This window comes from Triturus cristatus, chromosome 7 (genome assembly GCF_964204655.1).
Source record: "Triturus cristatus chromosome 7, aTriCri1.1, whole genome shotgun sequence".
NCBI classification, from domain to species: domain Eukaryota; kingdom Metazoa; phylum Chordata; class Amphibia; order Caudata; family Salamandridae; genus Triturus; species Triturus cristatus.
Genome location: NC_140590.1, coordinates 734659618 through 734672766, shown reverse-complemented (window position 1 = coordinate 734672766; position 13149 = coordinate 734659618). Strand labels below are relative to the sequence as shown.

General features: G+C 43.3%; 1 protein-coding gene across 1 annotated transcript in view; it reads left to right on the top strand.

Moving 5' to 3' along the window:
- The window catches only part of LOC146810442 (chromobox protein homolog 2-like), a 215115-nt gene extending 205856 nt beyond the window's left edge, over nucleotides 1-9259 (top strand). Inside the window, exon 5 of the mRNA XM_085617445.1 lies at nucleotides 7524-9259. Within this exon, the coding sequence (XP_085473571.1) occupies nucleotides 7524-8966 (1443 nt within the window). The 3' untranslated portion in view covers nucleotides 8967-9259. The remainder of the gene's footprint in view (nucleotides 1-7523) is intronic.
- Nucleotides 9260-13149: the final 3890 nt, after the last annotated feature.

Below are 13149 nucleotides of genomic sequence, written 5' to 3'. Positions count from 1 at the left end.
TGGTTGTTACGCACGCAGTGCAGGAGGAGATAACTTGGTGGAACAGAGACAACATGACAGCAGGGAGAAGCCTGACACCACCAAACCCAACAATGACCATTACCACGGACGCATCGCAAAAGGGGTGGGGAGCGCACATGGACAACCTCAGAGTGAGGGGTCTGTGGGCTCCAGCAGATGCGGTTCGCCATATCAATTACCTCGAGTTGAAAACAATCCTGCTAGCCCTGAAGGCATTCCAGAGGCACCTGTACAACCAGAGGGTGTTGGTTCAAACGGACAACACCACGGCAATGTTCTACATCAACAAACAGGGGGGGGACACAGTCGTTCCCTCTCCTCGCTGGCTCAGGAGATTTGGAGATGGGCCATACCTCTCAGGATAGATCTACTGGCAATTCACCTACCGGGGAAGGACAATGTGGAGGCAGACTGGCTAAGCAGGCAGACCTCGGCATTGCACGAGTGGGAGCTCAATGGCCAGGAAACGGAGAAGCTTTTCCGGAGATGGGGAACTCCCACAATAGACCTATTTGCAACACGCCAAAATGCAAAATGCCAAAGCTTCGCGTCCAGGCAACCAGATCAGCAATCCCAGGGAAATGCCCTATGGATAAGCTGGTCGAGGACATTTGCCTACGCCTTTCCACCGATACCCCTGTTGCACTCGACAAGTGCAGAACCAGCAACATGACTCTGATCCTAGTGGCTCCGCAGTGGGCAAGGCAGACATGGTTCTCACAAATTCAAGAAATGGCGCAAGGCAATCCATACAGGTTCGAGAGGAGAAAGGACCTGCTCTCAATGCAAAACGGAGAGGTCCTGCATCCGGAGCCAGAGACCCTCAACCTGGCGGCATGGCTCCTGAAGACCTAGAGTTCGCACACCTAAGATTGCCGCCGAGCACTATGCGGGTGCTACGGGAGGCAAGGAAACCAACTACTCGAAAATGCTACAGCGCAAAATGAAAGAGGTTCACTGTGTGGTGCAGGAAGAAGGGCCTGCAAAACAGAATGACAAGAGACTCAACAGTACTGAGGTACCTCACACACCTTCTAAAGAGTAACCTCTGCTCGAGCTCCCTAAGGGTACACCTAGCGGCGATCGTTGCATACACCAGAGATGAAAAGGGTGGAAGTTTCTTCACTTCGCAGGTGGTGAAGAGATTCATGGAAGGAGCAAAAAGAATGGCCCCTCCGAAAAGGTTGCCGCCGCCGGCATGGAATCTAAACGTAGTTCTGACTGAGCTCATGAAGGCACCGTTTGAACCCATTCACAAGGCCACACTACAAATGTTGACGATGAAAACGGCCTTTCTAGTGGCCATCACCTCACTACGCAGAGTGAGCGAGCTTCAAGCACTAACGCTACAGGAACCCTACATTCAGATTCACAAGGACAGGGTAGTCCTGAGGACGGACCCACACTTCATGCCCAAAGTGGTGTCGGCGTTCCACATGAATCAGAGTATTCAGATACCAAGTTTCTTCCAAAACCAGACTTCAAACGCAGAAAAGGCCCTGCACACCCTCGACGCAAGAAGAGCGGTGATGCACTACATTGAGAGAACCAACGATCTCAGGAAGTCGAAGCAGCTGTTTGTGTCCTTCGCCACTAGCTTCATGGGTAGGCCAGTGACTAAGGGCACCATCGCTAGATGGATTGCCCTCACTATTCAATTCTGCCACAAAGAGGCTGGACAGGAGCTAGCGGAAGGGCCCCAGGCTCACTCCACAAGGAAGAAGGGGGCCACCGTTGCCTTCCTGGCGAACACGCCCATCCAGGACATTTGTCTCGCGGCAACTTGGGCATCTGTGCACACGTTCACGAAACACTACTGCGTGGACATTCAGATGAACAAGGAAGCACAGGTTGGACAGAAGGTGCTTCAACACATTTTCAACGACCAACGCTCATCTTCCACCCAGCCGCCACAAAATTAGGAAAACCGCTACAAAGTCTATGCACAGCATAGTGAATCCAGAAAGATTCACGCTGCAAAACGAATAGTTTCTTACCTGTCGGTGTAGTTTTGCAGCTTGAAGATCTTTCTGGATTCACTAGCGAACCCACCCACCTCCGCCAGGAAGATGAGGCTGGAGGAAGAGGGGGTAAAATGGAAAAGATCAAAAGGAATGAAAACGTACAGAAAAATGGACAAGAAAGATTAATCAATCGCCTAGGGTTTAAAAAAAAAAAAAAAGGGAAAGGAAAAAAGAACCCGAAGATGGCGCCCCAAAGGTGGGACTTCCGCAGGAAGCACGACGATGTCACGGGAGGTGCACCAAATGGTGGGTCGTCGCCGCCCACCTGGGCTACAAAAAAAAAAAAAAAAGAAAAGACTACGAATCCGGACCCAACCACAAGATCGCGGAATAATGCACAGCATAGTGAATCCAGAAAGATCTTCAAGCTGCAAAACTACACCGACAGGTAAACTATTCGTTTTGAGGACTCTCCCTTCTCTCTTACCTAGTTCGGATTTTTAAATTACTCAGTTACTCTTTACCTTCCTTAAAAATTACATCCTCACCAACTAAGAGGACTAATCATTTGCTTAATGTTAGGAGGTTCTCACGTTTTTTTTTTTACTTGGGTAAGACGAAAAAGATTTGAAAATGACTATTTGTAAATTATAGTTACAATAGTCAGAGCCTAACTATCGCCAAACAAACCATTGCAGGTAGATTGGAGGGTGCATCTATTTATCGGTGTCTAAAAGACCTCTCCGTGGTAAGCCAGTTTTCCACAAAATAAAAAGCTACAGATACAGCCTGGTTTATACATGTTGCCATCTGACATATGTAAGGCGGCAACATGGAAACCAGTGCACACATTCATTAGGCATTAATGTCTAGAGGCAAATAATCAAACGGAAGATAAGGTTCTTCAAGAAACACAATTAAAAAAATAAAGTCTTTGTTTATGCAGCAGATTTCTAAAGCTTTCTCTTCTTATTGCCCAGCAGCTTCATTTTATGCTGTTAGCTTGCTAGACTATTCAAGCATTTGGTCCTGGTTCTGCATTGTAAGAATCTTCATTAAAGTCCTAAACAACTCGCCCACATCTCTGGCCAGTTAGGTTTTGGCAGTAGTTCTCCGTAGGCTATTTAAAGGGGGAAAACTGGCTTTGGGCAACTGCCAAAACAATTCATTGTTGGAAGGGGAGCTTCCCATGTTTTTAAAGGGACAGATCTCTTTTCTTAATGTAAGCCTATCCGGATGCATTTCCTCGCTTCATTTATACAATGTGTAAACAGGAATTTAAATGGCATGCTGTAATGCACTTTATTTTTATGCATTCTGCAGCAACACAGACATTCAGGAGAAAAATGACATTTATAATAGATTTACATTATCATTGATTTTGCGGGAACTTGTGGATAAGGAAATTCTACTATGTAATTCCATGGGAGAACGACTGTGCAAAAAGGTGTTTCTCTGGTTCAAGCAGGCAGTGGGGGAATCCAAGCGTTTGACTTGCGTGAAGATTTCTACGAAGCAGAACCAGCACTACTACCAGGATTTTCCTTATCCTCATTGCGTACTTGTAACCATATTAATTGTATTAACTGTTTTATTCCGGTCTATCTTCCAAAGGGGAATTCAATAAAGAATCTAATAACTAATGCAAAATTGGAGACCCCACAATCACGGATACTTCAACAGTTTTTTACTTTTAAATGAGAATGTCTGTGCTGGTACCTAATCATTGTAGAAATTGTAAACTTTCAATAAATAGAACTATTAAGGGTTCAAATTTTCTAAATGAAATTTACAGCTTATTAATGTACAAGAATTCATTCTTTTTGTGAGACGTACATTGAAAAGACAAATTTTATATGGACTAGAATATAGGCCTTTCAATAAAAACATTTGTAAGATTTAGACTTCTGTATTTTTACATATCAAAGTGATGATCCTGGTATTCCAGTAAAGAGGCAGTCTGTTTTGGCAGTAAATAGTCAATAGAACATATTTTGTGCATGCGTGTTCTACTTTTGGAACATTGTAGGAAGTATCAGTGTGCTATATTTTTTTTTAAAGGGGCGTAAACAATTGCCAAAGCCACCTTGATCTAATGGACCCTCTCAAAAATTAGTTAGTTGTACCATTAATTTAACCCCTTGAGTGCCCCGCCCTTTCCACGCCCTGTGCCGGGCGTTTCATTAGCGGGCGGGACTCATGACGAGATAGTCTAGTCATGGGCACAGCGCAACTGCGGCCCATGACGAGACCATCTCGTCATGGGCATTCAAGAGGTTAACATAGCTCAGACAGTTACTTTAGAGAAATACTTTAAAAATGACAAGCCTAATAAATTAAAAAGCTGCTGGTTTTACTAGAAATCTGATCTATTGCTTAAATATTTTTCACTGCATATGAATTTTAAGGTTTTCTTTCCTTTTTTGGGTCTCGCCTAGGCAGCGCACATGCGCTGCCCTAGGAGGGCCTTTATCCATTGGTCTATACTTTACAAGCACTGCACTTGTGGTGGCATTCACCTCGTGGGAGCGAGCTGCGGCGCGCCACAAGCACTAGTGCAGTGCTTGAAAAGTGAATACTGCGCACGCACCAATCCCGGGCTTGTATTTCTGTAGGCAGCACAGCAGCTTGCTCCCCATTGGCTGCATCGTCGCTGTAGTGCCTGTAGCAGTGGTTCTCACTCCTCTCCCGCCTTGTTTTAATTAGCGCGGCCTTTCACTTTCACGGCCGCGCTTGTTTCAATTGTTGCTTTCCGTATGCCCCTGCTTGTTTTGTTTCCCTCAGCACCCACTTTACGCTTTTAGAGCCCCCTAGCTTTCACTATCCCACTTAAAGCCCTGCAGTGCACGATGGCTCCATCCTGACTAGAACTCACTTTTGGAGAATTGCAGCCTGGGCTCTGTATGAGGTTTCCTACCAATAGAAGCCATGTGTTTAACAAACACTTGCGTCCTTCATTTCAAACCTTTTGTCTGTTGCACTGTCTTTCAACAAACCAACGAAGAAAAGCCTCGGTGCTAAATGGTTTCTGCCTGCTTGGCAGTTGCTCGGGCACAATTCCTCCTTGGGCATTTAATAGGTGACTGGCGCACTTAGTTAGGCGATATGGCCTCTATTTTATGTGAAACATCACTGGAAAGGTTTAATTGGACAAACATCCTTAGTCGCAGCTGTAAGCAGATTTTTAATACGTTATTTGTTACGCTGCACTTCATACTGAAGTCTGGGGCAGACACCCAGTCGGAACGTCGAACATATTTTCTTGTGCTTTAGAAACGGCAGGAATTCTTGGAAAAAGGAAACCAGTGTTTCAAACACTGGCGAAGCACTGCCCCAGTGGGGAGTGAGTGCATTGTCTGTTCAGTCTGTCCCTGCACATCAGGACATCAGGGGTTCTTCTATATCTGGTCCGAGAAGCGCAACTGACCTGAATATATCTACTCCTAGCGCGTGTATACAAATCATTCAGCCCAAAGCGCTAAAGAAGTCACCACACTCTTGCCAGCACACTTTCTTCATTATTTGATTTTTTTGTTTTTCCATTGTGAGCCCAGAAAGTGTATATTTGTTTTCTCTTCATTAATATCAAACAAAAATGGCTAGGAATCTCTTCCTGTACTGCCCACTTGCCGCCGTTTTGTTTGTTGTGATGTTGAAAAAAAAGTGTGTGCACACACGCGTGAGAGAGTTCGGAAGCCGATCCTGTGACGAAAACTTGCTGTAGTGTTTGTTTGGTAATGGGGCAGGAGGAGCGGCCAATCAGATGATAGTCCTGGCTTCCCTACTTATTCTTTTACCCCTCACTAATGTAAATCTCTCCCATCTTGCTCTGTCCCCTGGCTCCCTTCCTGTTGTGCTCGTCCTTGTGCCTCGCCCCACTACCTACATACACCCTCCTCCTTGTTGCTTTCAGGTTAATCTCCAAATCCTCCTTCGTGTTGCTTTGAGGTTAAATCTCACTCTTACTACCCTTCACCAGCAGCTGCCTCCACCCCCCCATTGATTCAGCAACACAGCATTGTTGTTGGAAACAAACGTCGTAAATAGTAAAAGGAAATGTTGGTCTAAAGTAAACATTTGGCTGCAGGGCATTGGGTTATTCAATCCTTTAAATTATTGCTGAATTAGGTTTTTTATTCCCTAAAACATGTGCATGTCCTCCAAGAAGAGTCACATGTATATTTTGACTTTATTTCTTGTTCAGTCTGAGATAGCCCCCTACTACACTTCTGTGAACCCCAGCCGTAATACCAGTTTTGTTACATTCTGGCCTGCTTGTTTGTGTCTCTCTACCATTCCCTACTGCTGGTGGCTCCAGGGCATGTACCACAATAAAAAGTGAATTTACCACCACACGTACCCATCATCTTACAATAAACATTAAAATAAGGACAACATGAAATGCAAATAAAAAATTGCTGATAACTAAAACATAACCTACTTTGTACCACATCACAATAGGGCACTTGCTCCCTGTTTTAATTAATTACAGATGCCTCATTTTAATTCCTTTTCCATTTGTCATTTTTTTGCTTTTCCACCCCACCTCCATTGTAACCTATTGCCCATTTTCTGGTTCTCCAGCTCCGCAAAGCTATACAAATGTCAATAGCACTATAAAAAAATATGAGCACTCCACTGCAAACAAAACCAGCATTGGCATGACCAATAAGTCTCGCCTTTGGAACCTTATAAGTTTTTAGTTATGCAGTACAATATCTTTTGTGCAACAAGATCATCAGTTGCTTGTCTAAACACTTATAAGGTCCCAAAGGCGAGACCTATTGACTATGCCAATGCTTGTTTAAATCTCTTGTTAATTGTCTGGTTATGGTTTTTGTAATTCGGTTTTATAAGAAATGTACTCAATAAAGATATTACTTTTCTCAAAGGCGGACCTAAAAAGAAGGTATAGAATCGGGTCACAATTATCCCATCGCAGCATTGATCGCTCTACTCAAATATTGCATTCTGTAGATGTCCAGTCTTCTCTAATGTGTAGCAGATCGGTTTAGAGCAGAATCTGGAAGATCGTGGTAAAAGGAACCCCATGTCTAAAAGCTCCTGTAGAGGAAAAGAAAGTATAGTGGCGAATGCATCGACATTTCTGGAATTTTGCCTCTTTGAAAAATCAATGAGTGTGTTTGAATTCATAGCTAGAGGCTGCCTCTCTGATCAAAGCAAATGTGGCACTGTGCCCAGGAGTCACTTAAAGTTCAAAAGCCGTTCCACTGTTCACTGAAGTTAAAGCTGCACAGTCATTTACCAATGAACCCTTAAGAGACCTTAAAAAGGATTTGTGGCCGAGACCCTTTTTCCTCATTCTTTGGCTTCCTGACACTGCTGGCTTTTAACTCATTTGATTTGGTGTGCCAACTTGTCTATTTTGATGTTCTTGATTCATTATTAGATTGTTTGCCACGTTGCTCGCAAATGGAGACTGAAGTTGAGAAATCAGGAATTTTGCACTGCAACTAAGAAAAAAACCACATTGATCTGTATTTTAACTGGATTTTCTTTTTTTCTTCCCTCTTTAAGGAACCAGAGATGTCCCAAAAAGTCAAATTGAGTAGCTCCTCCTCCTCTTCCTCTTCCTCCTCCTCATCATCCTCCTCCTCATCCTCCTCCTCCGAAGAGGAAGATAGTGATCAGCAAGCTAAAAGGGGTCCCCGTGGACGGGAGACTCACCCAGTTCCCCAGCAGAAAGCCCAGATTGTCGTAGCCAAGCCTGACATGAAGGAGCCAGTACGTAAGAAACGTGGTCGGAAACCGCTGCCTCCAGAGCAGAAAGCAGCAGCCCTACGCCTCAAGTCTATGGCAAAAATAATGAAAACTACCTCATGCGAGGTGCCCATCGGGGCCCGTCTGATTGGCAAACTGCAGCAACGTAATTCCCAGGGTGTTGGTTTCGGCACTCTGAAGACTCACTTAAATGAGCCCACAAGTCAAAACAGTGTCGTCCCTGGGCTTGGGGGCTTGTCAGTGGATCACCTTTCTAATATGGCTAGAAATTTGCCTGGACATGGGAATGGGGGCCTGAACCGCAGCTTAAGCTGGCAAAGTTCCATTGTACACTACATGAATAGGATAACCCCAAATCAATGTAGCAACAGTGCACCACCTACTGTCAAGGTAACTCCATCTGTACCAGCATCAAAGAGTAATATCTCAACTCCGAACTTAAAAGCTAAGAGTGCCAAACTGCTGGGCGGGTTAGGGTTAAATGCTCAGCGATCCAAGCTTGCCAGAGTTGCCAGTACTGGGACTATCACTGAATTGAAGTCTGATTTTGCTGTGAACTCTAACAAGAACTTGCCCAGCAGTGGTGCCTCTAGATGTGTCCCTCCCAGCACCTCATGCCTTTCGAGCCAGGAAGCCAATCTTCAAGCTTTAAACTTGCAAAGTGTTAACAGAACTGTGCCGAGCACCACAGGCTTAACCAGCTGTCCCTACACTGCTGCTTTGCAGACTACTAAAAGCACTAAAAACTGTGCTGGGAAAACAGGTACAGCTTTTGTTCCCAAATGCGATGGGGGACCAGTGATAAACCCTGCCAGTTCTGTGAAAATGTCTGTTTCACCTGACCCAGCCAAGGGAGAAAAGGCAGCAACCAAGAAGATTCCAACCTGTGAGCGAGATACTGGAAAATCCGGCACTACCCCTGGTTGCCCACCCAACCCAGTACTTCATGATGGCAGCCACCAAGAAACAGGAAAGCCTGTGGCGGAGAACCGTAGGGCAGTAGCACTCTCTGAGATGAGCACTGGCGAGGAAACCACCAGTTCTGACTCAGATCAAGACTCTGCCATTTCCAGCCGGGCTCAGAACATGTCCGTTTCCATCCAGACAAAACAGGACTGGAAACCTACCCGCAACCTAATTGAGCATGTCTTTGTGACGGATGTCACCGCTAACCTAATCACTGTGACCGTAAAGGAATCCCCAACAAGTGTCGGGTTTTTTAATATGAGACACTTCTGAGCCTTCTAGCGGGGATTATTCTAGCGCATCATATGTTTCATTAAATATATTTTAGATTTTGAAACTATATACTTTTTCCCTTATCACTGGTGCCTAATTGTAGATCGATCGCTCAGTTGTTGAAAGTAATTACATGGGCTATTTGTTCAAAATATGTTTGATGTGGGCAGGCAGCTAAATTTTGCTTCAAATTTGAGTTTTTTTTTTACACGGATACACTTTGAGGGAGTGGTAAGCAACGAAAGAAATCGGAACACGCTCTCCTGTGCATAGATATGTTAAATATCACCCCGTACCTGAATTAAGTGTTTCGTTCCTAGGTCTTTTCAAGGAGGTGGGGTGAAGGAATCCTTAACGTTGTATTTGATAATGCTCTGTTTGTAAAACGGCTTGTTTCTCTGGGATTTTTCCGGGATCTTTGTACAGACTTTTAATAATGACACACTTGCCCATTTCTTTGCCCTCCAGTGTGGCTTCAAATCATGACTACTCCCTTTCCCCAAATATGCTCCCTCTGGAAGCTACAACGTGAAACGGAGATGGCAACCTTATTGTGAATTGTCTTTCTGATCTTTTTATATGCTAACTGCCGAGATCATGCGGTTCGCCGAGCAGTTTTTTTTAATTAATCTGGATTGAACAAAGAGTTTTGAAAGTTAACTGTTTTCGTGCAGCTGCCTGTGGCGCTGATGACTGCAGGGTCCAGGCGCCCCTCTCTCCAAATGTTGCCAGCTGTTTACTAGGAGATAATGGAGTGAGGGTTTTTTTTTTTTTTTATTTGTAAGGAGCTTCTCAAATACCAAAAAATTGCGAGGGCTTTTGTCATTAACAAGAGTAGTGAAGTGCCTTTATACAATGTGCTGCGTTTTCCCCTCATCTATTTTTTTTTTTTTTTTTTTTTTTACATGGCTTTCGTTTTTGTGCTTTATATTGTTTGTGGTGTGGCTAGTAGATGTGTACACAGGAACTGGTCTGCTAAAACTATCCTTTTTTGGTTCCATTGGGCTCCCCTGAATAGTAATCAGTTATCAAAGAGTATTTAGAGTAAAAGGGAATGGTCTAAATTTTGTCAGTGGTCACTCCCTTCGGCTGTACTTTGACTCTCATCAAATGTTATTGTTTGGTCTGCTTGTTTTCCCACCATATGTGCTTAAGTATAGCCTTTAGAGTAGTCTCATTCTCACTGGAACCAAGCTAAACCTGACAGAAGAGCACAATCTGGGTGAAAACCGGTCTTGTGCGGTTTGTATTCCAGTTCGGAGAAGGACGTCGCATGGCAGTTTGCGATTGGCTATCTTCGTTGGAGCAGAACCACGTCAGATTTTCATATGGCTGGGTCTAATCTAAGGTGACATGCTGGGCAAAATAATTATGGGTTGTAATGCTACACCAAGTGATTGCCAGGTTGAGACTTGCTTTAAGCATCCTTCCATCACCTTTTGTGTGTTTAACACCCTAAGTGGTCAAGGATACACCTACACATGTGTCCCTTGTTCACGGTGTCACTGGAACAGAGCTACAATTGACTGCAGAACCCCAAACATGGCAAAACTGGTCTTGGGATGTAATATTGGGAGTAAACGTGCTGCAAGCTGAGGTAGCTGGTCAGGAGCTTCTCTCCTCTGGTTCTGGTTTCTACTTCTGTACTGTGGCTTTGTTTCTCACTAAATGAGGCTTTCTTCCTTTTGTATCTGAATAGAATGTGGACTTTTCAATTATACTTTGGTGTACCGCATGAAAATTCTCTTAAACAAGAGACTGTATTTTACAGCATCCAGAAGAGGGTAGGGGTTGGATGTCTGCTTCTTAAATTCTTAGTTTCTATATTTTTCCTCTTAAAGATTGTTTTTTCCCCAGGTTGCAGTTGCAGAGTGTTGCTGGGCAGGGTTCTTTCCAGTTGCACCTCTTCATAATATGCCTATGACATTATTCCTCCCTTCTGCCTGCTGGATTATGGGGCAAAAGGCATAACATGGTAAAAGTCTGTAGATAAAAAAAAGTACTGAACAGTTAAAGTATGTTTATGGACCTTTTGAGCAGAAACCTTTCTACTCAAACTAGATATATTGCAAGAAAATATAAACGGAATGTTCCTGAAATGTTCACTCTTTTTGTAGAAGAATGCTACTCAATTACTGCGCTTAAGAGGTTCTTTTTTTTTTTTTTAAATTGAGTGGTGTATGCACACTTTTATTTTCATTTTTTGGTCTGGACCCTGTTTTTGGCTCCAGTTTCCACCAACACCTTTATACCTTTGCCTTTCATTAGCCAGTGACACTTAGAGAACCAAGAAATAGATGTTTTGGCCAAGTAACAGCATGTGTTTTTAGCTTTGAAGGTTTATTTTAAAGCGTCCGTAGCATTACATTTTAGTTAATGTAAATCTAAATCCGTTCATTTGTTTTTAGAGTACATGCATTGATGATGGTGAGACTTGAAAGACCTCCAGCCTATTGTTTTGTGCATATTCAGCAAGCAGAGAAACATGTAAGAATACATGTGTGCCAGCTGTGTCTCAACTCTAATAGCATTGCATCCTGCTACCTGCTTTTTATTTTTTTTTGGTACAGCATTCTATTTGGTTTTCCAGGCAGTTCCTGTTAAGTCTGTATATTCTTTATTGGAAACTGTCACTGTTAGTTTTGAGAATTAATGTAGGAAACGTTTTAATTTATTGTCAGTTAAAAGAACACCTGTAAAGGTGGTATATGTAAAGATTTTTGTACATTTTTGTTTTAGTATAATAAATATTTTTGTAAACTTTTCAAACTCAAGTTCCTGATAATTGTTGAAGTACTATTAATGTATGCTTCTGTTAAATGCTATACTTTTCTTCAATTGAATGTATGCTCTATATTTATGCAGTGTCCTATTAAGATTATTTTTAGCACTTTCTATTCTGCTAGAAGAGAGGAGGATGTATACCTGTTCAGTTCAACTCCTGTGTCTATTGACAAAACATTGTATTCTGTAATATGTCCGCTGTACTTTTCAGGAGGAAATGGCTGGTCGTTGTCTCTCCCAGTGTATCATCAGCAATAATAGGTTGTTAATAGAAAAGGTCCTACAGAGTTATCTGCATGTAATGACAGGGTGCATGAGAATCTATCCAGTCTAGCAGGAAGGTCATGCGCCACGGAATAATTGGAGTCTTTGACCAGTGGATAAGGAGTGTGCCAGGAGTCCACTAGGGACCGATGTGACAGCCACACACTCATTATCTTTGCTATCTTCACTGCTGGGGCAGTGGGGGTGCCAGATAAGTGACAGTTAAAGTCTCCCACTATAAAGGAAGGGCAGACCATCCAGTTAGCCAACAGTGGAGTCAAAGAATTTCCTCTAGTCTCGCATTGGTACATAAATATTTAGGAGGATTTCTGTACCATCCAATTAACCTCTGACCAACACATCTCCCCTCTGTCAATAGTCGTAGTGAGAACCTGGAATGGGACCTCTGGTCTAATTCACACAAGTGCTCCTCCTGCACACATCGGGGCATATTATCAAGCCTGGCGATAAAATTATCGCCGCTTTAGCGGCGGAAAACTGTCGCTAAAACGGCGATAATGGGCTTGATATAATATGCTCTATGGAATTCCAATTGAAGCCAAGGTTAGATGTCCTTCACATCTAACATGGGCTTCGATTGGAATTCCATAGAGCATATTATCAAGCCCATTATCGCCGTTTTAGCTGCAGTTTTCTGCCGCTAAAGCAGCGATTATTTTATCGCCTGGCTTGATAATATGCCCCATCGAGTGGCTTCTGTAAATAGTTGTCCCCTTAATCTTTTATGTAGTATTTTACCTTCATCCGATTCTGTTTTCTGTAAGATGGTGTGAATACCAATCCTATTAAGATGCTTGTACTTTGTATTTTTGCTCGTTATTGAGGCCTGATATTCCATGTGATGTGTTTTAATGCTCTGATTGGTTACTGTGTCATGGAGCTGATTGGACTATCCCTAGTGGGCCCACACTCCCTCGAGTGCTAGTCCGCTGGCCAGCTTATCTCCCAGTTGTATGCGTGGGATAAGTATTGTCGTCATATGGTCCCCAGTGCTAGTGGTTTTAAAAGGCTTAACTTCCCTTCATATCCCTTTCCTAAGCACTGAGAGGGCAAGTCCACTGCCTGTAACATCTGATGAGCAGAACAAGTAACTAAGAATTAAACATAATTCGAT